General features: G+C 42.9%; 1 protein-coding gene across 4 annotated transcripts in view; it reads right to left on the bottom strand.

The window, feature by feature from the left end:
- Positions 1-26,465, bottom strand: part of SEMA3F (semaphorin 3F) — a 75,421-nt gene that overhangs the window by 8,424 nt on the left and 40,532 nt on the right. For 2 of the 4 annotated variants that reach the window (XM_069968664.1, XM_069968665.1), the window contains exons 3-13: positions 11,901-12,061; positions 10,656-10,718; positions 10,173-10,292; positions 6,056-6,139; positions 4,475-4,568; positions 3,888-4,007; positions 3,660-3,799; positions 1,654-1,768; positions 1,487-1,556; positions 1,265-1,409; positions 845-1,067 (exon numbers count right to left, since the gene is read on the bottom strand). In XM_069968664.1, the coding sequence (XP_069824765.1) occupies positions 845-1,067; positions 1,265-1,409; positions 1,487-1,556; positions 1,654-1,768; positions 3,660-3,799; positions 3,888-4,007; positions 4,475-4,568; positions 6,056-6,139; positions 10,173-10,292; positions 10,656-10,718; positions 11,901-12,061 (1,335 nt within the window). The remainder of the gene's footprint in view (positions 1-844; positions 1,068-1,264; positions 1,410-1,486; positions 1,557-1,653; positions 1,769-3,659; positions 3,800-3,887; positions 4,008-4,474; positions 4,569-6,055; positions 6,140-10,172; positions 10,293-10,655; positions 10,719-11,900; positions 12,062-26,465) is intronic. The other 2 variants (XM_069968666.1, XM_069968667.1) reach the window with 1 other exon arrangement.

Genomic DNA, 26,465 nt, shown 5'->3' with positions numbered 1-26,465 from the left:
ATTATATCATGAATGGTCTGCTGTGCGTCACACTGTCTAACAGAAGCGGCGGCAGAAGACCGCCGCTGATTACAATGGGCTACCCAAACAATCTAAGGATTGGTCAGGTGGCCCCTCCTGTTTCTCCCCGCTTGCTGTCTAAACATGTGATAGCATGCAGGGAACAAATGGGAAGAGAGGGCTAAGCTGACAGGTCGGTGCTCACTTCCCCCAGAAAATTGTGCCGTGTAATACAGCCTTTACTTCCGAGACGTTGATTCATAGGAAGTAAGACCTAGTGAGCAGAACATGTCAGCCTTTCCTCCAGACGTGTATCTCTTAATAAAGTTGTCTATGCTGTGAGTTCGCATAGATTTCCACTACAGTTCACACCAATTACTGCTGTTAAACTGACAGGTTGTGACGTTATTTTTTCACACCAAAATGTGGTGTAAACATAATGATAAATTTCCCACACAACAGACAGAAACTACTCCAGCAGAAAACGTGATGGACTAGTTTTGTGATGATTCCTAGGGCAGCCATATGGTGGCCATATTAGTTGTCTGAAAACCTTTTTTTTTTTTTTTTTTTTTTTAATATATTGAGGAATCTGGCTGAATGGAATTTTTATCAGTCTAATAGAAGATTAGACTCCAGAAATGTGACTTGGAGGTGTTTTTTTTTTTTTTTTTTTTTAAATCAGGAGTGACTTGTGCGTTTGTTCCATAGTTTTTGGACATTCCACTTGACAATCAGCTGGACACAATCAGGAATGTTTGCTGATTTACGTCCTCACAATTTTACAACACTTTAGTAACATCAAACTGCACCAAGTGATTTGCAGTGATTAAAGCTTCATTACCTGTGCCCAAGAAAAGAACCTCATATCGTCCGTCAGATGCATCCACCTGATCCACAGCAATGCTGGTGAACCTATAGTTGACATTGGTGCGGACAAGCAGTGGCTGCCGATGAACAGGGTACACCGAATTGTACATGACTGGGTGCGTCCTCATGAAGTTTATCACTTCATCTGGGTAATCCTTAGTAGATTTCATAGACGGCGTGAATGTACCTCCTGGACACTGCACACATAAGTACAAAGGGAGAGGTTTACATTTATATTATATATTGGTGTACAAGATCGAAAATATTCCCTGCTGCACATGAGATATCTGATTTTTTTTTTTTATCTTAAAAGGTCAAGCTATAAAGAAGCAGAGTAACTTTTTAAATACTTTACATAGCACTAATTTGGAGCTGAAAAAGCGACTGCTTTTACCGTTCCAGGGCGTGGGTATGGGATCTTCCCTGTATATGGCATCCATTGATAGTTGGGTCCTTCCTTGTGAGCAAATGGCCCATTAAACACCATGCGTATGTCAGCCATTGAGTACACGCAAACTGCTGAACCCTTAAAGACAGAGCTACACAAGAAGGGAGGAAATTAGTGAGATGCACATAGAATGACAAGGTGAAAACAGGGGTGAGATGCAAGACTTACCCAGAGGCAGAGAATACAGCATAGATGACTGGGTTCTTATTGTCTTGTGTCTGCTGTATAAAGACATCCTCTGCATAAAAAAGAAAATAAGAAAATCAGTGAATTACTTATATCCCACAATATATTCCACTGAGTTAAAGTAATTCTCATTCTGTCCAAATACATACGTAGTTCATCAAAGTGAGTCTCTATGCCATCAGCCCCTGGCACAGAGCATATGAGTCGTGCTTTCAGGAACGTGCTCCATTTATTTACAAGACAGCAGTGGCCTCCATCGTCGTTCTTTCAAAATAAAGAAATAAAAATATGACATTTCTGTATATGGCGTATGGGCATCATTTTACCCTGGTCCATCTTATTTTTGTCGTTTTTTTATGTATTTTATATTGGTCTATTTGCATTTTATTTTTCTTTGTTCAATCTTCTAAGTGAGGATTGAAGTTTATGTAACTTAACTATTGTCAGGGCCTTTTTACAGAATCCCAAACTGCCCAATAATAATCACCGGTCAGTGAGATCAGCACTCATTTACAGAGACTTTACAGGCTCAAGGCCTATTAACATCATAGCCGGCTGAACATTCCCACTTACAAATGAAGACATGTAGGATTATCAACATCTCTGTGTGTGAGAACAAGGGTGGGCAATCCAAGAAAGGAAAAGATCAGGAGAAACATGAAAATATTTTACTGAAAGAGTAGCAGATGCTTGGAACAAACTTCCAGCAGATGTGGTTGGTAAATAAACAGTAACGGAATTTAACATGCCTGGGATAAACATATCTATCCTAAAATAATAAAGGAAATGCAATTTACTACAGCTGATTTCTAGACAGCTTCTCCTTTGGGGGCACTCAGTTTCTCCAGGGCAAAGATAACCCTGTGTTTGTCCACTGGAAGGAAGCAGGAACACGCTTCCTAGCTCATTTATTCCATCCCCCAAAACAGACTGTTCATGTTTTCTGAATTATGCAGTAAGTATTCCTTGCCGAACAGTAACTTCCCGGCACATCACCAGCTATTGGCCTTTCTATGCTCTTGACAAACCTTAAAATCGGACGACAGAGATGCTATGGTAAATACTCTGCCACTCTTAAAAGGGTTATCCAGCACTACAAAAACATGGCCACTTTCTTCCAGAGACAGCACCACTCGTCTCCAGTTCAGGTGTGGTTGTCAATTAAGCTCTATTCACTTCAATGAAACGAAATTGCAAAACCTGCACCCAAACTGGAGACCAGAGTGTTGCTGTCTCTGGAAGGAAGTAAGTGTCCATGTTTTTGTAGCTCTGAATAACCCCTTTATGACAATGTTCAATAAATAAGCAAATAAATTTCATGATGATGACATTCACAAAAAATCCTTGAAGGATTGTTAACTATACGCCAAATGGTACCAAGTGAAAGATGAAGATAAATGTATGTTTGGCCTGTTCATAGAGCCATTTATGGCTTTCATATTCCACCTCATCCTCTTGATGGTTAGCTTGCTCAAAATGCCACCAATCATTCACAGATTTAACATATGGGATATAGACTTGTCCATCCTGACATAATTTCTGGTCCCAAATAATTGCTTTGATGCAGTTCAAATGGCAAATTCAGATCTCATCCACCCTCAGTTTTTTCTCTTCCATGCTATACCCAAATCACCCAAGATACCCCAGGCACTCCATGCCTTTATAATGGTTGCATGGCACTGCAGTCTATGGTTGCAGCCTGTGCTTCCATCCATGAGAGAGGTGCTCCTTCAGATGAAGCATTATTTGTACCTTGGCGGGCTACAGTGTGAAAGAACCAAAAAGGTGGCTAGAGCTTCCAAAAGTGGAAGAGTTTTGTTACTCGGTTCCTTACCAACTAAGAGATTGTTACTTTAGAGAACCTGTTCAAACCCACTACATGGTATCTGACTTCAGATCTAGCTGGCTAAAACTACCTGACCATTAGACCCCGTGTTCTAATGCACAGCCCTGTATGCATGGGTAAGAGTTTGTTTTTTTCTGTCCTTCATTGGCACATTGTAGCCAACGGGTAAATTTACTTCTACATAAAACCAGAAATTTTCTGTAACTAGTTTTTAGCTAATTAATGTCTAGTATACTGGGGCAAATGGTTGAGGGTGATGTGAGAGTTATCAGAATATCTAAATGATAAATCAAGGAAAAGGCTTCTTACCAGGCACACCCTTCCAATGCGGGAATATATGGTCGGGCTGTGTGGTGAATCTGTGGACTTTTCCCGGAAGAAGAAATAAAGTTTATCATCATTGCGCTCCAAGCTGTCAGGGATCAGTTGTACATGGACAAATGCAGGGTCTGTGGCAAAAAAATTCCATTATCAAAGTTTAGGGAGAAGTACAGGTCAACTATTCTGCCTCTCATTTTGAGTATGACTAAGTCTTACCGTTGAGCCAGCGGGAATTGTACTGGTCTGTCCTCATGGCAGCTTGTTTGCCCATTGCTCTGAAAATAGCAGCATCAGTTCCCATAAAGTCTATGTAAACTCCAGAATAGAGCTCCTCATCTGTAAAAGCAGGACAAGTGGGTGAGTTTCAGTTAATACTAGTTTAGCGAAAACCATGTGATTCTTTGCCAGCAAAAGCAGCGCTATACTTCACACAGATGTGTATAGCGGTGAACACTGAGTGACGCTTATCTAGCTGGCTCTCAGCCCAGCAGCTGCTCCTGATTAATTAAAAAGTCTCGACCTCAGATTGTAACGAAAGCCCCTCAGGTGGAGGGCACAGGGAGGGGGTCACATGGCGGGTCCCTCTCGGGGGGGCAAACGGATTAGCGGGAATGAAATCTGGCAGTCTTGTCATCTCCATCCCCCCCCACCCCACAGATGGACCTCATCTTTGGGACCAGCAGCTGCTCACAAACTCACTGGCTGTATTTTAACCCATGAGAAGTAAAGCCAAATTATTGAAAAATTTGAAACTGTAGAATATCTAGTCCTAGACAGGATGAAGAGATGTTGCCTTAACTTACTGATGAGTGCGGAGACGCTGTCCAGCTTGGGGTCATAAGCACATTTTCCTTTCCCTGACTCAACACGATCTGGGTCCAGGTAAAACACATAATCCTGTGAGAGGTGAAGAGGCAAGGGGTGAGGAAGAGATCTCGGAGTCATGACAATCCTACTTCTTGGCAGGGCCTTTATTCAAGTAAAACTACCAATAATCAACCATTACAATTATGCAGACAATATGTTCCCAGGATTTTAATACAGGGGATGCCTGACCCATGAAGACAAAAAAAAGCTCCTCGGAGAAGGTGGAAGTGGACACGTTATGAAGGCGTACCAGTGGTGATCAAGGACAATGGGACAGTGGACAAGCTGTGCTGTGACACTGGATCCTCAAGCACAGATAGCAGTTGAATGATACAGAAGCCACTTCATCCTCTCATGATGTGCAAAGCTTCAAAATGTCATCCAGCCCCGAACACAGCAAGTGGTTTCTTACAGGGAGCAATTACAAGTTAAAGGAACAAACCAGGAATAACTTTTTGGGTGCTGTCATGTGTTATGTTAGTAAATTTTAATAAATAATAAAATTTTGCACTTTGCCTCAACTCAACTTTCTCCATTCCACTCCAGATCTCTGCTCACTGTCAGCAAAAATTCACAGATTGCATTCAAAGTATAAAAACTTGCCCTGACCGACAATGTGGTAAACACAGCGGCACAAATCTGCTCACCTGCATTGTAACAACACTGTGTTGTCAAGACTATATAAGAACCATATCCCAGCCTATAGGTGTAAAGATATATATTCCTGGTCCCTGACAGGAAGCAGTGTTCTTGAAGCTGGTAACTGAATGAAACTGATTGTATAGTATAAAGTTACAGGAATGTATCACTATAGACTGGACTGCACACAATCAGCAACACTAGGTACTTAATTGGCAGATAGGACTATGGGACTATAGGCAGGTTTGTTCTAAAGACTGTAATATAACATGAGAAATGTAGCAGTATGAAATTTTAAAGAATCAACTATAAGTGTCCCTAAGCTGTGTAGAGAGATGTGCTGTATGATGTAAAACATTAGTACATCTGTGAGTAAGCACTGGAAGAGTGGCCATTATGAGAACCAGTTAGGGCATGTATGAGTTGAGTTGTCATGACTGTATAAAATGGGTTATTTGACTCTTAAAATCAAAACAGGTAGAAATTGCAAGGAGACGAAAAAACATGTTAAAGGGGTCTTCCAGACAAAATGGACTTATGAACTATCCAAAGGATAGCTCAAAAGTCACTGACTGTTGGGGTGCAGACAGGTGGTTGCCTGGAAAACTCCTTTAATGACTATCATGATGGAACAGTCTGTGTGGTGTCATTCATATAGATCCCATGCAATGTCTTATAAGAGCATATACAGCCTTGGCTGCAGTGCTCAATGGTAAGAAGGTGAGTCTATGTGGGGGCTGTATGTATATATAACACTAGCCTGTTATAGGGAAACAACTTGATGTCACACAGAAAAAAAGGAATGCAGGCTATAAGTTGCCATTGCCCCAGTATCAGGATGGGGGAGGGGGCTCCATGGCCCCTGGGAGTGGCCCCACCTTGTGCTCGGCTGGTGCTGGGCTGGGTGGATAATCTGCTGCTCTGCTCCCTCTTCCTCCAGGGGGTGCTGTTTGATCTGAGGCCTGAAGAGAGGAGCAGGGCAATAACAGTTAGACCTGAAGGATGTTCAGGTTAAAGGCAGGAAGAGGAACACCGCTAGGAATGGGTGTGAGACACAATACGGATGGTGGACACACAGGGGCACAGATGGAGTGTAGTCCTAGCCCTAGGTGTTAGTTTTTGGATGCAATTCTTTACACAAGAGACGTGTAACATGAGCACACAAACACGGAACAGAGCACAAGGAGACATGCATACACAGCTACACTGCTGGCACATACGTGTTACTGTCATGCAGCACAAGGTTGTTTATGAAATGTTAAAAAGAATAAACAGCACATGGATACAAAAGAATAAAAAAAAGTCACATGTGATGGATCATGTACAACATAGAATCATTACATCAAAAACATCACTAAATGTAACTCACCTCCAGAGGAACAGCGCTCACACACTGTAGCATTACAACAAGTCAAACAACTCCCTGATAGACTCACACCACTAAATATCCAAGAGTGGCGGGTACGGCCAACAAAAGTATAAAGTGGATGGGGAACTTAAGGCTATGTTTCCACATTTGTGTTTTTGTTGCATTTGTTTACATATTCAAGAGCTGAACCATCTATCTGAGCTCTGCAATGTGATCACTATTACCATGAATGTCAGGCAGTTTATTATAATACAAGATGGTAGGTAAATTATGTTTTGCCAGCTGCTTTGTATCCAGATCAAGCTGTAAAACGCTTGCGTTTTTTGTTTTTTTTCCCAGTGCGTTTTCTGTCCAGTTCCCAAGCGCAAGTGTGGAAACAAAGTCTTTGAGTCAAATGTCTGCTACTAGTACTGACTGGTCTGGTTTACAAGCATGTTCACCCTTATATAATCTGTAATAATATTTGTACAGCACCAACAGATTCTGCAGCGCTTATGCTTATCTATATCTTATATTATCTTATCATCTATATGCCTAAAGGGGTATTGCCATCTGAAGAAGTTCTCCCCTATCCACAGGATCAGAAATAGCCAGGTGACTGGCTGGGGTCTGGTGGCCCTGTGGACAGAAAATTAAACTACCCCTTTAATGGTTTACACTACCCTTTTATGGTTTAGAGGTAAATGTAACTTTATGTGGTGATACATAGTTTTACAAAGATTGGCCTGCAATAGGTGTCGATATACAGTTGCATTCAGAAATGTTCAACCCTTTCACCGTGACAGACATTATAGTGAGGTGGATGAAAGATAAAATGACAAACCTCACTGAACAACAACAACAACAACAACAACTATAAACAAAAAAATACTGATCCCTATTTAAGTTATTTTGACAACAGAAATTGCCTTAACTTTGAAGTTCAAATAAAAACTGTAAATCTTTTAAACACAAGCACACTGTTATTCAGCCCCCAGCTTTAGTATTTTGTGGAGAATCCTTTAGCATTTATAACTTCTAACAAACGTTTTAGGTAATTGCTCATAAGCTTCTTATGCCTCTCAATTAAAATCTTTGCTCATTCTTCACAAGCAAGCCTCTGGCTCAGTGATGTTTGATGGCTTCAGTGCTGCATCTGCCTACTTTAAATAACACCAATGATTTTTAAATTGGATTGGAATTTGGTGACTGAGAAGACTACTCCAGGATTTTTGTTGTTCCTGTTTTAAATGTCCTGGTATTTCTGGGACATTCTGGGATACAATGATCAGCCGATGAAACAATCATCAACAGACCGTTTCTTTAGGTCCAGACCTAAAATCATCGGCTGCCAACCACACATCGCTACATGTAATAGTGATGCACGGCTGGTGGTTAAATAAACAGTTCACTGGTCGGATCAGTGATTGGCTGAGCGACCTGTCAGCTCAGAGAAGCTGCAGCGCGTGGTGCCGGGAAGAGAGCAGAATGCAGTAGAGGATCGGGAGCGTGGACAGGTAATAGGCTCGAGCACCGATCTAGCTCATTTACATTATTGATCGGCCCTTCTAATAGGACCCTTAGGGCCCTATTCCACGGGTCGAGCAACAATGTAAACGAGCCCCGATCTGCTAAATCGGTGCTCGTTTACTGGGCCTATTCCACGGCCCTGATGATCATTTAGCGAGGGCTGCAGGGACATAGTTACCGATGTCCTTGCAGCCCTTGCAGCATACATTACCTAGCAGGGCTTCTCCTGCGCTCAGTCTTCCTCCCCGGGTCCCACGGCGCAGAATCAGCTTCCTGTGATTGGCTAAGCGGTCTGACAGCTCAGTCAGGCCACTCCGGAGTTGATGCTGCGCGCGGGACCCTAGGAGGAAGACGGAGCGAAGGAGAAGCCCTGCTAGGTAATGTTTTCTGCTTGGATCGTCAGTCGCCGACGCGCACTGCTATTCCACCGTAGCAATGTGTGGGTGGCGAACAACGATTTAGGTTTGAATCTAAATGAACGATCAGCCGATGACACGACCGGCTGATCGTTCTCTCTATTCCACAGAGCGATAATCGGCCGAATCGGCCCGATTATCGCTCCCGTGGAATAGGCCCCTTAGAATGTGCACTGGGAATGCCATCCGAATGCAGTAAAATCACGTCTCCACCAATAGTTGTATAATGTGGGGGAATATTGGCAACATCATGCAGCTATTGAGGGAGATATGGGGGCGTAGTTTCCACTGTTTGGTCTAATTGCAATGTGGAAACATAGCCTTACTTACGTTTCAACTTTAGGGGGTGAAAACTGCATTTTTTGTGTTCATTTATCATTCAACTCATAAGGAAGTCATCCAAAGCAGAATCTTGCTCTTTGCAAAAACTTTAATTGTTAAATCCTTAAAATCTTTACGGAATTAAATATTTTTGATTGCAACTGTATATGTAATTAATGAATAACATCATCCCAATAATTTCCAATGTCCCTTCACAAAAGATGCACTAGAACCAGAGGAGGAAATGGCTCATATGTGGTCATTTTTATTAGGCTCCCACATCACCACTCAAAACCACTATTTTTATCATCTAGGGTGTAGTTCCTTTTTAGTACCTGTATCCTCCTCTTTTTTTTTCACAGGAGCAGCCTGCTGACAATGTGTTTCCCTAAAACCTCCTGTCCATTCTTGTATTATGAAGTTACTTACAAACAAAAAAACCTGACTCCACAGGGTCTACAGTGTGAAGCGTGCAGCCCAGTTTTCTTTCTATTCTCTCCAAGCAATCACAGGCATTAGACAGGTCATTTACTCTACAAGCAGCTTCAGTGCTAAGAGCAGAACTTCAGTACAATAGACAAGGGCCAAGAAATCTGCTGATCCATTACTCTTCGAAAATGTAATTTTGCACTTCAGTGGCTTCTGAATGTGACAAATGATCACTTGACCCATATGATGGAAAAGGTACAATTGCTCTCCTGAAAATATAAGGTCTACTACTGGACCTGGGTTACAGATCAGTCTATAAACATAAGCCAGCAATAAGTAGGGTGACAAGTGATGCAACGTAACAAGCCTGACAATGCATTAATCAGGGCTGCTTCACACATTTCATATTCGGTGATTCTACTTCTACGTCTTTCCTATTGCTATCCTTTGAATTCCATGCACTTTCTACAGAATAAGCTGTGTGTGCAGCCACCTCCACCACCCCACTGTGCTCGAACACAACTCTTTGTGTATTATAGGGGTTATAGTCTGCAGGTTCATGAATTAACCCCTTAGGGTTAGTTTATGAAATGTTTTAAATTTTACTTTTATTGTATTATCTGATTGCTCAAATAATACAAGGCACTACTTCTATGCTGACAGGCAATGCATATAGCTGTACCTCCAGCACAGCTGTATACCTGCACATATATCAATTCTGCAATATCTACATTGAATTGCTCTCTAGAAGAGTACAGAGAGGATCTTTACCTCATCCACACACAAGCAATAACAATTTTAAAGGAGCAATAAGATAAACTGGGCCTGCTGGATCGCCTCAGGCACTAAATACAGAAGTTACAAGTATTCTTCATTATGGCTCAAGTAATCTCACACCATTTGGCTGCTTGCACATAGCTTCACGTGTTGGCTGATCATGGCTCTCAGTACCTGTGCTTTGCGTCCACGGTTGATGTATGTGCACACAGGATTATATGCTCCTGTTCCGCATGCATACAGGTGCGTTCTGTTCCAGGGTTGGATAAGACGTATAAAATTACCACATTCTCCCTGTGAATAACAAAGGTTGGAATAGAGAGAACAGAGCAAAACAGCAAAGAAAAAAAAAGGAATTTCACAAGATCAAAGTAAGAAAAAAAAGGAAGAGAAAAAAAAGAAGAAAAAGAAAAAAAAAGAGTTAATACCAAATAATGATAATCACACCCTTTTGAAAATTGTAGGCTCCTCCCTCACTAAAGTTTCTAATTGAGTGGTGGTCACCCAGCTTTCCCGGAGATAGATTAAATAGTGTAACCTTTATAATATACTGCCTCCTCAAGGCTTTTTAGTGACCGGGGATTCCTAGATGCCCTTGCATGGGTTATATTTGCCCTCTTGGCTGACAGTTCATTGTTCTCCCCGGGTCATACTCACATTGATATCTTTACCAGATAGGACACATTCATCTATTCTCTGCTGCTTTGCTGGCCAATGGATCTGCATGGAGAAAGAGAAAACAAACCTTCTTAACGTGAAATCTGCAATAAAAATAAAATGGGGGGGGGGGGGGGGATGAGACCCACACTTATCAAACCCCACCCCTCCAGAAGAACAACGCTGACTGTGCGAGTTCCCTTCTTCATGGTTAATGCGCATTGGACGCTCCATTTTGTCCTAATCTCTCTATACATTAAGGAATGTGTTATTGTTGCCTGTGGCGTTTCAGGCTCCGCTGTGATTGTCTCAGACAAATGAGCAGTGAACACATTGCTTTTACGGGAAGATGCTGCTTGGAGCGGTGAATGACCCCAGCACTGAGTATTACTGTACAATTATCCGACAGCACTGCTGCATTGTAACCTGCACCCAGCTATTTCACACTGCTTACAGAATACATCCACCAGCTCAGAACACCCCGAGTGTGTGTTGGTTTTCTGAAATCAGCCATAGAGATTACTGTGCATCTGGGAGCCGCATAGGGTGGTCAGGGGAAGGATATACTTATATAATTAACCTTAATATTCCACTGTGGACACTGGCACTGATATAAGGCGCTCACAATCTGATTTCCACAGACTCCTGAGGACCAACTTCATAGAAAGCCCAAATACCCAATTATTCTCTATTTGGATTAGTAAGTGGTGGGAAGGGGTGCAAAGGGACTAAGGGGGAAAAAAAAACCATTCCCAGCAGATGTGGTCCCTAGTGGAATTCATACCCAGGATGACAATGCTGATTCCACTAATCTCTGCAGTTGTGTGTTTAAGGGTACAAACAAACAGAGCGTATACGCAGCAGATACGCAGCAGATTTGATGGTGCAGATTTGATGCTGTGTTCAGTTATTTAGATCTAATCTACTGCGTATCACAGCAGTAAATACGCAGCGTATATGCCGTGTGTGTTTGTACCCTAAAGGGGTTAATCAACGCTACAAAAACATGGCCACTTGCTTCCAGAGACAACACGATTCTTGTCTCCAGGTCAGGTGTGGTTTGCAATTAATCTCCATTCACTTCAATGGAACTAAGTGGCAAACCCCACCCAAACTGGAGACAAGAGCGGTGCTGTGTCTGGAAAAAAAAAAGTGGCCATGTTTTTGTAGCACTGGATAACCCCTTTAAGAGTTGTGGACACCATCACTATCTTGCAAAAGGGACAACCTTTGGTGTAATCTTACTATAAGAGGCTCCCGATTGATGTCCTGTAGATCCAGGGACAGGATGTAGTCTTTGCTGCCCACATACATCCGGTCATGATCTTCATCCTTCAGCAAAATCCGATAATCTGTTGTATTCAGCAGGAAGTTCAGGAAATGTGCGGTGTTCGAAGCCTTCAGCTCTGCAAGGAGGCACATGAGTTAATAAATATACTGGCAAGCTTTTTTTTTTGCTTCTATGTCCGTACTTATTTTTTTATATGAGCTATTGGGTTATGTGTTCTTGAAGATTGTTATTGCACCTCCAAATGTTTTGGGTCTGCCTGACTTGTTTTCATAACCCGGTTAACTTGGAAAATTTGAATAAAGAGAGGGGGGAATTTTTTTTTTAAATAAAATAAAAAAGATGCTGGCAATGCACCGATTCCCCAGCTGCTAGAGGACTACAAGTTTCAGCATGTAGCGCCAGCAGCTGCCTGATTCCACAACAGCTGGAGGGCCACAAATTGCTTAATCCTGAGCTACTGGAACAGTGGATTCTGGCCAAGAAAAAAAATAGGCAACTTTACAGCAGTTTGCTGCAACGACCCTTACTTCAGAATGCAATATACAAATGCCCAGTAACATCAGTGATCTAAAAATCAGGATTAGGTGTAGTTGTAAGAGTCACCATAGGGTTAAATGAGACTGCATGGGAGGGATTAGCCTGGGGACTGCAGAGAGAGCCGCCTGCAGGTGCACGAGAGGCTTTTGGGTTAATTAAAAGTTTAAAGCCCTAAAGAGTGACCCCGGAGGCCGGGACATGTCTAATTAAATCAGCTAACTGGGCTCAGGAGCATTCAGTAATAAGGCCCCACACCTCAGACATGGCTTCTCAGAAAATCACAGTACAGATACATCACAGTAACAGATACATCCCAGTAACAGATGGGAACAGGGGTGGATTTCACTAGGAAGTCCAGACGGCCTTGGTCACCTCTGATCACCATTTTACAGGACATATATGAGGAAAGCTCAGAACAGTGGAGTCACTGTGTACATACATTACATTCGCCCTGGAGTTACATCCTGCCATATACCTCAGAGCAGCACTCACCAGTCTGCTGGTAAAGTCACTGTGAACATGTATTAGTTTACCTATACCAATTGCAAATTAAGGCCCCCCAATACACTTTTTACTACAGCAAGCTAAACCCATTACTGTCGTAAGGTTTCCCCCATAGCAGCCAATCACAACTCTTTCATTTTTTTTTTAAAGAGCTCTGGTAGGATGAAACTTGAGCTGTGATTGGCTGCTATGCTAAGTCCGAGAGTAAGGGGCCTATTCCACGGAGCGATAATCGGCCAAATCGGCCCGGTAGAATAGAGAAAACGAACAGCCGATTGTGTCATCGCTGATAGTTTATTTAGGCCCAAACTTAAATCATCGGTCACCCACCGTGCATCACTGCTTGGAATAGCGGCATACATTACCTAGCAGGGCTTCTCCTCCGCTCAGTCTTCATACCGCATACCGTCAGACTGCTCAGCCAGTCACAGGCCAGGACCGCCGTGGCCAGTGATTGGCTGAGCGTTCTTACAGCTCAGTCAGGCCACTCCAGAGTTGATGGTGCGAGCGAGACCAGGATATAGACGGAGCGGCGGAGAAGCCCTGCTAGGTAATGTATGCTGCAAGGACATCGGTAATGATGTCCCTGCAGCCCTCGCTAAACGATTCATTCGGTTGAATAGCAGTTAACGATTAAACGATGAACGAGAAATCATTGATCGCTTAATAAGAGCTGGACCTATTTTTATCGTTACTCGTTCGCATGGAATAAGACGTCGTAGTAGCGACAAACACAATAGCTACGACAAGACGACCACAAGAACGATCATAAGTAACCATCATTGTTCCATGTAATTGGGTGAACGATTTCAGGTTGTTTGCAATAGCGGTCGTTTGAGATCGTTTATTGTTGAAAAATCACTTTGTGTAATTACATTCACACGTGTGACTAGTATCATTAGTGTGTGGCATGCATGGGATTTAAACCAAAAGAAAGGATAGAGGAGGGGGAACCGAACCCACCCCACTAACCAACCATGCAGGACCAAAAATCACAAAGTTTATATATCATGTATCTTTATTTGTATATATAAAAATATATTACGAAACAAAATTTAAAACATGTTTTTACATAGTAAAGGAACTGACACATGAACAGATCCCCAGAACAATGGTGGTGATAGAAAATATAGAACAGTAAATGTACAAAATACAGAGATAATAAGTTAATTTACTCAAACGGAGCACTGGGCATTGGGCATGTAGCAAACAACATTAAAGCATAGTGCTTAGTAAAGTGCATACAAAGTGCTACCCATATGTCCTTAATGCAACGACCACCATACCACTCACCCGACGCGCGTTTCGCGTACTTGCCTCGATAAAGCAAGTACGCGAAACGCGCGTCGGGTGAGTGGTATGGTGGTCGTTGCATTAAGGACATATGGGTAGCACTTTGTATGCACTTTACTAAGCACTATGCTTTAATGTTGTTTGCTACATGCCCAATGCCCAGTGCTCCGTTTGAGTAAATTAACTTATTATCTCTGTATTTTGTACATTTACTGTTCTATATTTTCTATCACCACCATTGTTCTGGGGATCTGTTCATGTGTCAGTTCCTTTACTATGTAAAAACATGTTTTAAATTTTGTTTCGTAATATATTTTTATATATACAAATAAAGATACATGATATATAAACTTTGTGATTTTTGGTCCTGCATGGTTGGTTAGTGGGGTGGGTTCGGTTCCCCCTCCTCTATCCTTTCTTTTGGTTTAGACTTTGCAGCGTGCATAGGGACCCTGGGTTATACACCCATTGGATCATATATAGGTATACGATGCATGGGATTTAGCACCGCCATTTAATGGCTGTATCAGAGAAGAACATTATAAAGTCCCCAATGACACAAACCCAGCCTCATGTCTGAGGGACTAGTTTTATGACAGCTGGAGAACCCTCAAGTCCAGACAAATGATGAAATGACGGGGCGCATTATATAAGCCTTACAGCAGCACAATGGAGCCCAGCACATCCCTATCCCCTTCAGGATAAGCACTGTTTACTAATGAGAATTTTATATCAAGTATATAGCAAAGGATTGTGGAGCTTCTCACCTCTAGGACCAGGCATGCAGAACCCCATTGGTAGCTGTAACATCAGCCCTCTCTGGGGGATGTGAGACATCCCAAACATCTTCATTAGATGTGTGAAGGGGCCGAGAGCCCACGACAGCTGCGCCGGGATGATGTCATACAGACGTGGCGGGCAATGATACTCCTCAATCCCTCCAATCCACATCTTAAAGTATAATTAATTTATGGTGTAACGTTACATTACAGGTGGAGGCCAGCAGTGGAGAGCAGCTAACACTTAGTACAGTAGACTACAGTATAATTATTTGTTACCCTCAAATCCATGTATAAAGAACCAATAATGGTCATCATTTAGCCTTCTTACAGACTCTGAATGGCATATACATCAGCACGGTTATGTACTGCTAGTATGTCACCAGTTATAACACACGATAAAGGCTATGATTATCAACAACAACACTGCTGTCTATGTGCTTATCTCTTAGATCGGGGCACATAATATGACACATGCTCCTTGGGGGTGGACAGCAGAATGACTGTAACAAGCAACCAATAAGGCTAGGTTCACACTGCGTTTTCAGCATCCGTTTAACGCATCCATTTTTTGCAAAAAACGCATGAAAAACGGATTGCAAAAAACGGATTCATTTGTGTGCATCCGTTTTTTCCATTGACTTCCATTATAAAAAAAAACGGATCCGTTTTTTTTGACGGACCAAAACGGACAAAAAAACGTTGCTGACCCTATTTTTCTGGACGTTAAAAAAAACGGATCCGTTAAACGGATGCTAAAAACGCAGTGTGAACCTAGCCTTAGAGAAACTCTAAGCTCTTTGGTACAAAATACAGAATGTCCCTACCAGTTTATAGATATACGATTTAACCTAGATTACGAGCATAATTTGTTCTTTATGTCGATAAGGTGTATCAATAAAGAACCCTGTATCAGTAAAGTCCCTATTACACAAAGTTATCAGCCGTATTCAGCCAAATTTTGGCGGTTACAGCCAATAATCGCTTTGTGTAATAGAAGTCAAAGATCAGCCGACATAAACGATGTCAGCTGATCGTTTTCTTTCAACAGGCTGAAACACAAACGATCAGCCTAGCAACGATCTGCTGCCATTAACCAGAGCAACAGGAGCGTCGGCAGCAGACCGCAGCTATACCCGATGGGCTCCCCTGACGACCTTTAGAGTTCCCCGTGTGTAATAGTTCCGGCAGCGAGTGGGGAACAAGGAGCAAGCAAGCGCTGATCTGACAGGTCGGCGCTTACTTGCTCCTCTGAATTGCTCTGTGTAATAGGGCCTTAAAGAAAGGGTTAGCCTGGAGAGGCTATCGTGAAGCCGTCAGAAGGAAGCGGCGGTGATGCAGACATGCAATGGAGGAGAACCAGAAGACGCCCCAGAGTTACAGTTTTAGATTGTTAGCTTGTCTTGCCAAACTCCCTTGAACCTTGTAGGTAAGGTTACTTGTAGGTTATACTATACTGATTTCTGGATATATCAATGTAACCAAAGTATCAATAATATTTAAGATGGGGATCCAGTCGAATCTATGTGCCTCTATTCTGCTACCCTGTACCAAGGACCTCTGCCATGCCCAATGATTGATTCTATTATTAGAGCTTCCAGTATGGGTCTTATGCAAGTATCTCATGCTGGTTTCCTTTAAAGATTTCACAATCTGGGCAGAATGACTCCTGGATCTGCATATCTGGGATTATTTTGCTGCTTGATGAAAAACAATAGTTGGTAAAGATGGAACAGATGAGTAAATGTTTGCCCCGCTGTGGAGCTTTCATGTGTCCTTTGATGTGGACGGACCGTTACATCACAGTGGAGTAAACAGTAGCCGATGATTTACACCAGAACATGTATGCAGCTGAACACATTAAAAAAAAGCATCACACATGTCATAGCTTATACAGGACACTCACTGAGCACGGATGTCGGACAGTCCAGGGGAGCTGCACAATTAATGAGCAATATAGGGCTGATATACAGGAGGGTTACACAAGAGCTACAGCTTTAAGGCTCCCTCCCGGCTTTCTATCTTCAGTACAAAAACAGGTCTTGAAATAATTGGAAGAAAAAAATGGACATGAATTTGGGGTGGACAGGGCTGTATATAATGAGTCCATGGTACATGATGATGCATCTAATGATGCATTCACACGGTGTCCTATATAAGCCATCCCCCAGTATACACAGACCCATGGCCTCGCCTTCTTTATATATAATTTTCTTTGTTCATTTTACCACTGGTGTTAAAGAAACACATTTAGAATTTCAGGCATTTTGGGAGTAAATCGTGATAAGGTCTCCAGAAGATGAACTGGAGTTTATTAACCCATGCATAACAGATAGTAGTAGGGATCAGACAACAGAAGATGGGTTAATGGCTACAAAGCAGGTCAAATTCCAGGAGGAGACAGGCAGTCTGAAATGAGGGGGATGAGGCTGGAAGACAAAATAAGGGGGAGACGTCTGTTCACACAAAGACAGAAAGAAAACTGCTGATACTGGAACGCGACAGAGAATACTGAGATGTCTGACGTCTGCTGCTGGAGAGACACAGCAAGAGGGGAAAAAAGTCCCATCCATATGGCATTATAGAAATGAACAACATTTTTATTCTTTTATTCTTAATATGCACTTCAAAAAATAAATAAATAAAAAATAAATATACATACATATATATATATATATATATATATATATATTTGGCATATCTACAGTTGTCACATTATTATGACCGCTTCCTACTTTAGACACTGGCAGCGAGGAGCTCATGAAGGAAGTAACGTGTTGTGAGAGGGTTGGTGGGTATATAAGTTGTGTGATAGGCTGCATGCACACATCCCTCATTGCTGCCATGGGTAATAAGGGGTGATTTATCAGAGCTGCAAAGTAGTATTGGTTTTCGGGCCAAGGGTGGCAATATTTCTGCATGGTTTGTGAACTGTTCATATGCTGCTATGGTGAAAGTGTATTGTGACCGGGCAAATGGCACTATTGCAAATAAGGGACATTTGTTATGAAGGTGCAGGAGGATGGCCCAACGCTACTGTGTAGCCGCTCACAGCCAACACGTGTCTAAAAGAGTTCAGTGAACCCTCCGGCTTATGGGGCTCCAAATCACATGGTTACTCAATTTTCATGCTAGCATCAGAATAGGACCTCCGCTGATTGGCCAAGACTTCCCTTCTTTGAGAAGTCAATTTTCTGCTTCATAGAACTGATGGATGTTGGTGTGTCAGGTGAGGATCATCAGAAGAAAACACCCTGCAATCACTGCTGGAAGAACACAAGCTGGTGGTGGCAGTGCTCTGGTCTAGGGCACAGGTGTCAACAGCGTGGCCCTCCAGCTGTTGCAAAAGTACAATTGCCATCATGCCTGGACAGCTAAAGCTTTTGTTGTCCAGGCATTATGGGAATTGTAGCGATGAAACAGCTGGAGGGCCGAGAGTTTGACACCCCTGGTCTAGGGAACGTTTTTACAGCATTCTCCGGACCATTTATCTATATGGAAGACAATCTCAACCAATCTGGATATGAATCCATCCTTACAGATACCATACACCTATACATGCCAATCGTCTCCTCTGGGGCAGATGGGTTCTTCCAGCAAGACAATGCGACATGGCACACAGCCTTTTCATTCTTCTGTTAGCACATGTGCCAAACCAACACAGAAGGAAAGAGAGATACTTACCAAACAAAATGTTGCAGGAATTTTGCCCCAAAATTATGACACATTTTTAAAATGTCAATATCTTTGATCTAAAAATGTTGATGACAATTTGTAGAACAGGCTAACAGCACAGCTAGTGAGTCTACAATATGCCCTTTGCATTTTTGGCAACTTATAGATTCATGTATCCTGCAACATGACCAATAAAGGCCAAACAAACCTCCTTGCACCAATAACAGAGGATGTGTCCCATGTGACCATTACCAGCGACATGGTTTTGCGGCACATTGTGACACGCTGATGTCCGTATGTTGGTAAAAGTACACTACTAATTAGTCTGGGGGCAGCAGAATACCAGTCCTACTTGCTGGCTGTGAGACTCAGAGCCTGTACTGGTCTTTGAAGATCCCTCTGCCCGCTGACCCTCAGCTGTAATTACAGAGCGCAGACTAGAAGCCACTAATTAGGAAACGGAGCGCAGAGAAAATTTCAGATTTAGGAGGGGGAGACAAGCAACTGGTGCCGCAGAGTGCCGGCCATGGAAATGGTGCATATTAATATGTCTTCCATTAGCAACACACATACAAGCTACACCGGCCACAGCAGATAATCAGTGCTGATGCGGCTCACAAACAGTGGCGGCTGCAGCATTGCTTAATTTGAGCTGACTCACACAAAAGTTTTCTACAGTAAATGTCAGAAATCAATAGGTATCAATAGTACAAGCGATTTTAAAGGGGTAGTGCGACGCTAAGAAATTATTTACAAAATAACACACATTACAAAGCTATACAACTTTGTAATGTATGGTATGTGAATCGCCCCCTTCCTCGTGTTCCCCCACCCCCACACGTGAACCCGGAAATGTAGTGTACCATACATACCTGAAGCGCTTCGTCCCCCGATCTTCTGTCAACGACGTAATCTTCAGGTGGCCACAAGCTTATATCTGCACATTCAATATATATCTTTATGAAAACTTGTCTGTCTTCTTTCTCCTCTAAAACTGCTTCATTTCATCAGTGGACAGTGTCACCTAGGCGGGGTTTCATGAAAGGCAGGGATTCATGCTCCCCAGCCAGGAGATGGGGCCCACCTGCCGTGAAGTCCCGCCTAGGTGACACTGAGAAATGAAGAGGGGGGATGACTATCACTTTAGGCTGGGGCATTACAGTGGTGGCATCTGCTTCAGTGGTGGAACAACCACCAACATGAGTTAAGGAGAAGTCCGGCAAAATTTTTAATTTAAGTATTGTCTTGCCCCCCAAAAGTTATACAAATCACCAATATACACTTATGACGGGAAATGCACGTAAAGTGCTTTTTTTCCCCGCACTTACTACTGCATCAAGGCTTCACTTCCTGGATAAAATTGCGATGTCACGACAAGACTACAAGAACTGTGCGGGCTGTGGCTGCTGGAGGGGATGATGGCAGGGGGACACTGAGGGACACTGAGCATCCCTCTGCCATCATCCTATCCAGCAGCCACAGCCCGCACAGCTCTGGGAGTCAGGTCGTGACATCACCATGTTAACCAGGAAGTGAAGCCTTGATGCAGCAGTAAGTGCAGGGAAAAAAACACTTTATAAGCATTTCCTGCAATAAGTGTATATTGTGATTTGTATAACTTTTGGGGGGTGGGGGCAATACAATACTTTAATAAAAAAAATTTCGCCGGACTTCTCCTTTAACCACTAGCTACAGGGTGTGCTTACACATGGGGGTACAGGTCCCCGTGAGGTCCTGGGCTTGGGAATGTCTAGAATGTAAACATATAATCTGTGTTCACAGATTTAAGAATTACAAGTGGCTCTGCTGATCCAAGTGCAGAATCACCCACAAAGTAAAAAAAAAAGCCAATATAAATACCTATAGTTAGCACATGGTGTGTTTTGGCTCAAAAATGCTGCATCCAGAGAGTCAATAGGGAAACATGAAACGCTGTACCCTCTTGGCATTTTTGTGCTCCTGGCCAGTTTTGCAAAATTGCAGCAGGCTCTGCATTATTTTTCAGGAATAGTGGTGTTTTCCCTCCCAAAAATTTCTATAGGCGGGGGGAAAAGAACAGGGAAATTTATCAAACATGGTGTTTCCTCACAGACTCTTTGGAAAATGAAAGGTGGAATCTGATTGGTTGCTAGGGGCAACTGAGCCAGTTTCACTTTACACCATGTTTGATAAATCTCCCCCCAAGTGTCTATGAATGTTTGCGTTTCTTCTGGCAATCTTTTAACTGAATTTTTTAACAGAAATCCTTGAACCACCTTATGGGTACGTTCACATGTACCGGATCTGCAGCGGATTTTCTGCTGCAGATACGCAGCAGATTTCCTCTAAATAACTGAAGACAGCATCAAATCTCCTGCGGATCCTGTACGTGTGAACGCACCCTATGAAAGAATCACATGACTTGTAAAGAGAAAAAAAAAAAAAAAACAGGATAAATTGCCAAATTAAAGAAAAAAAACTATTACACACTAAAGTGAAAAAAGCAGTTTCTATTGCTTTTTGGCAGTTTTTATGCCATCGGCAAAAGTCTGATAAAAGCATCATAAAAAAGGTATTCATTTCTTTTGCCCTCTCCAACTATGCCCCAATATATTTCCAATACTAGTAGAAGCTTCCTCTATCACCAAATAAAAAAAATTCATATGAATTCCCTCATGTCTGACTAATATTTGTTGACCAATCCACAATCCTACTATGTTTTAAAGAACCTTTAAAGCAATTCCGTTTTAAATTAGGAAACACACTCACAATCCTAACTGGTGTCAAATATATCCAATGTAAAAACTTTTACTGATGTTTTAACTACGGACATCTGCTTACTACCTTTACCTTTATATATGCAATAATTGCCCCACAATTGTTAAGGCCATCCCAGTACAGAATCTTTCTCGATCACAATGTTCGATTAAATGTTCTCATAGTTAACTAAACTAAAGATATCAAAAATCTACACATACTGGGTTAAAAAAAAAAAAAAAATCCCTAAGTGATATGTTGGGTATGCATTCATCACAAGTGGATTGATACAAAGTCGATGTGATGCAATGTAGGGACTGCCACTGTGCCAACAAGATCAGCAAAACTAGGCTCCCTTTGTGGGTAGTGGAATCCAAGATAACTTTGATCTTTGCACTTTAACCCCTTATACTGCTCATACACCCTCAATATCTGCCAGTTGAATGATCGTTCTCCCATCCTTTCCACACATGGCCAGTTCATGTGTTTCCCATCCTTTCTTTCCAGAATTCTCAGTAAAGAAGCAACGGTCTGTAAGTCTCCTCACGTCTTTATGATGGGCTCTCCTTAAGGAGAGTCACTACCCCTTTGGCCCCTATGGGGAGTGAAAGAGTAAGCTACTGCCAGACAACTCTGTGTATGGATACCTTTAGGGCCTATTCACACCGAGTAAAATCAGTGGAATTTCAAGCACAGCCCGCAACACAGACACCACCTGTCACATTGATTTAATGCGACGCCTCCTCTCTCCGCTCAAAGAAATTACATAATGGTGCGTTTACACAGACAGATTTATCTGACAGATCTTTGAAGCCCAAACTAGGAACAGACTATAGACAGGGAACAGGTCATAAAGGAAAGACTGGGATCTATCCTCTTTTCAAATCCATTCCTGGCTTTGGCTTCCAAAATTTGTCAGATAAATCTGTCTGTGTAAACGCAGCATAATAAAGTATGCTTACTGGACCTTGTGCCCAGTGTGCCACATGCCTGGCTCCGATACCGCGTCAGATGTCATTTTCACCCAGCTTTGGGGTACGTCACCACTCAGCTAAAATGTCACAAAAGGTTAAGATTTAGCCTACTCGGCCAGTCTGACTGCAGTGGTGTCCTGCCCTAGTCAATTACTGGCTGAGTGGGGCATCAGTCAGCCGAGTCGTGACATGTTGGGAGGGGAGATATGAAGACTGCCGGCAAGGGGTCCACTGTTTGAAAATATAGGGAGGGGGGGCAGATAGGTGATTGAAGCATATTACAAAGTTATAGAACTTTGTAATGTGTTTCAATTACTGGGGAAAAGCTTTTCACCGGAGTTGTCTTTTAACTGTTAAAGGTTACTGTCTCACACCGCATTTTATTTAAACAGCCACTGCAGCTTTTACACCAAAGTCAGAAGTAGATCCAGCAGGAACCAGAAGTCCGATCTTTATCTTTCACATTGCTTTTGAATCTACTCTTCCGTTTTTGGCACAAGAACTGCAGTGGCACTCGCTCAAAATATTGATCCATAGGGATTTCCCACTCTTCAATAGAATTATTCAGTTTATCAGTTTTTCCCTTAATCAAAAAAAGGTTTCAATCTGCTTTGGCCTCTCTTGTTCCTCTATCGGAAGTTGCAATCACTTAGCCCTGGCTCAAACAAAGGATTCCCTAATAAACTCAAACCAAAATGTTTGATTCAAATGGATGTTTCCTATTTACAGCCGCGATTATTGTGAAGGCGCCTGGGCACACCTGGACCTGGGCACACACCCCACTCCTGCCTAACCAAAGTCATCATTGTGCACTGGAGACCACACACATGCAGCCAGAGTGTTTCCTTAACCTCCCTGGGGGTCACAGCAGCACATACACAAGCCTTATTCATGGCAGCCTGGGCCTGTTACAAATCACACACACACATACTAACCGCAGACCTGGAGACGGGAAGTGTCGCATCTTAGCCCCAAATCACACAGTCCTCAGCTGCTCACTGTACCGTGCCGAACCAACTGGCCATAGGACAACTTCACAGTCCAGATAGTAAGAAAAATAGATTTTTTTCCAGGGGGATTGTTAATCTCCATTGTTACTTTCAGCACTGGTATGCACACACCAGCCTGTCACAATAAGTGTATGTATGGCTGGGAATATGTACGGTCAATGTTGTATAAATAGATGCAGCGAGGAGGAGAACCTTGGGGGGGGGTGGGTACAATCAGGTCGTGTTGCAGTTGTATTGCAGTTTCCATTAATAATATTAATTTCTTCAATTACTTTCTGTTGGAAAACTCACAAAATGCTATAACATAACCCAATTGTGTGCTTTTGCCCTTATGCAAGAATTACATCACAGGCCCTCTTTATTCTGTCGCAAATTGTTGCATTGACAACATCTGTATGATAGTCAGAAGCAATTGCACAGTCTGAATCTGGCTTCAGGTAACAGTGTAGGTCACAGACAGCAAACACTTCAACGCAGACCAGGACAGAGTGGGTAGATATGGCGGGATTAGGCTGGACGCGACAAAACGTGCAGTCGCAACACTGAGGGGGTTGGGGTCTCGTGTCTGGGGAAGCTGCCAAAGTTCAGACGGAAATGAACAATAAATGGGCTGATTCATAAAAAGATTTTATTTTTAATAAGGAGCAGAAGGAAGCAAGGCTTACAAAAAGTATAGCGGCATCGCACTTACGTCAGCGCAGCCAAGAATAACATGGGACATCCCAGTAGTATTGTGCGCTGGCAAGTTAGGTTACAAGAGGAAGGGGGCAGGTGAGGGGGCTGCACTCATTGCAGAGTTTTCAGACCTGATCAAACATCTGACTCACTACCTATGCAGCGGACAGCTACATTATGGTGCTTTTACACAGACAGATTTATCTGAAAGATCTTTGAAGCCAAAGCCAGGAATAGACTATAAACAGGGATCAGGTCATAAAGGATCGCCTCCCCCGCTCCGATGGCCCCCCCCATCCGCCGCCGCTCCGATGGCCCCCCCCCCCCGCCGCCACGGCCAAGAACATACGTTACCTGCTCCGCGCAGCAGGTCTTCGGACATCCCCGGCTCCCCTCTTCAGCGCACTGATTGGCTGAAGAGATGAGCCGGGAATTTCAGCCAATCAATGCAAGGCAGCACTGATTGGCAAATTCCCGGCTCATCTCTTCAGCCAATCAGTGCACTGAAGAGGGGAGCCGGGGATGTCCGAAGACCTGCTGCGCGGAGCAGGTAACGTATGTTCTTGGCCGCGGCGGTGGGGGCGATCGGAGCCGCGGCGGGGTGGGCTGCGGGTGTACGATCGCAAAACGATTTTTCCGTACGATATATCGTACCGTCTAAACACTGATAGTTATAAAAAAAAAAAATCGTTACTTCTAAATCGTTAATCGTACGATCGGGCCAATAATCGTCTTGTGTAAACTTAGCATTAGAGGCACTGTGTACAACAATGCTAATACTATGCCACCCAGACAGTGAGATCAATCTTTTACATAGCATTGTAAATGAAAGCATGGCATGGATGGAGAGTGTAAAAACCAGAAAGTGAACAGGAAAATGCTGCAATACTCTGCCTCACTGTACTATGAGTAGCTACAATACAAACATGTGCATTAGTAAACTTAGAGGCGGCTGCAATGCTGGAAGTTGGATCATCATCACTTTGATATTGATAGTATATTGTGAAAAGAGGCCTTTCTTGGGCTATGTTTACACACAGTATTTTGGACAGTATTTTGCAACCAAAACCAGGAGTGGATTGCAAACACAGAAAGGATCTGTTCACAGACTGTTAAAATTGAGTGGATGGCCGCTATTTAATGGGAAATAACGTCCGTATTTTTAAAATAATGGCCGTTGTTTTAAAATAAGTGTAATTATTTGCCATTAAATGGCAGCCATCCACTAAATTTCAACAGTGTGTGACCATAGCCTTTCTGTGTTTTCAATCCACTCCTGGTTTTGGTTGCAAAATGCTGACCAAAATACTGGGCAAAAATACTATGTGTGAACACAGCCTTATACTGCATGGATCATACCCATTATCACCTTAGGGCAATGTTCACACTACGTAAAACTACGGCCGTAGTTCTCGCCACAGAACTACGGCCGTAGTTTTGAGTGGCGGAACATAACCTTACTTTCAATGGGATCCCGGCCGGAGCGTACATACATCGTACATGCTCCGGCCGGGATCCCATGCGGCACCGGAAATAACTGACAGGTTCAGTGAATTCCGGCCGCAGAAAGACCTGTCAGTTCACACAGTGAAGTGAGCGGCTCCGGCCGCTTGCTTCACTGTGTGCTATGGGAGGTTTTGATGCGGGCGCACGCGGATGCGCCCGTATCAGAGCTCTGCGGCCGGAAAGATGATCCGGCCAGAGACCGGCCGTTCCGTTGTGTGAACATAGCCTAGGACACCACAAACTGGGTCTCAAACACAATGCATGAACTCCCATCTTTCCTGCTTCAGGAGGTCACTCACAACCTCTTAAAAAGGGGATATCCAAAAGTAGAAAAAAACAAAAACAGACACTTCATTGCAAAAACAGCACCACCTCTGATCTCGGGCTGTGTGTGTTACAATTCAGCAAACTGAGCACAAGAATGTCACGGTTTCTAGAAAGAAAGTGCCCATGTTTTTCCAAGCCTGGAAACCCACTTTACTTTATTCTTGCTTAGTTGACAGCTATTCTTTGTTAACCCCCACAACCATCAAATGTAAGGAAGAAGTCAGCACAACTCCATAGAACACACAACAATTGGCCTGTCCAGCCTAAATCATTGTACAATGTAAAGTTCTAAAACTTCGTAACAATGTCTGCTTGCCATCAGTGAATGGGGAACCTCATTTATTTTTACATTGTTAGGTTGAAACTCCATCTTGGCCTAGTCTTTCTCTGGCAGCCCATGGGTTTGTCACAATGTATCAGTGTAAATATTGATCAGTGACCTAAAACACAGCACAAGCCTACATAGTACTAACCCCCCCACTCACCGATACTTTGTACCATGC

The sequence above is a fragment of the Dendropsophus ebraccatus genome, chromosome 4 (genome assembly GCF_027789765.1).
Source record: "Dendropsophus ebraccatus isolate aDenEbr1 chromosome 4, aDenEbr1.pat, whole genome shotgun sequence".
Lineage (NCBI taxonomy): Eukaryota > Metazoa > Chordata > Amphibia > Anura > Hylidae > Dendropsophus > Dendropsophus ebraccatus.
The sequence above is the reverse complement of the archived record's forward strand: the minus strand, read 5'-3'. Positions and strand labels throughout refer to the sequence as shown.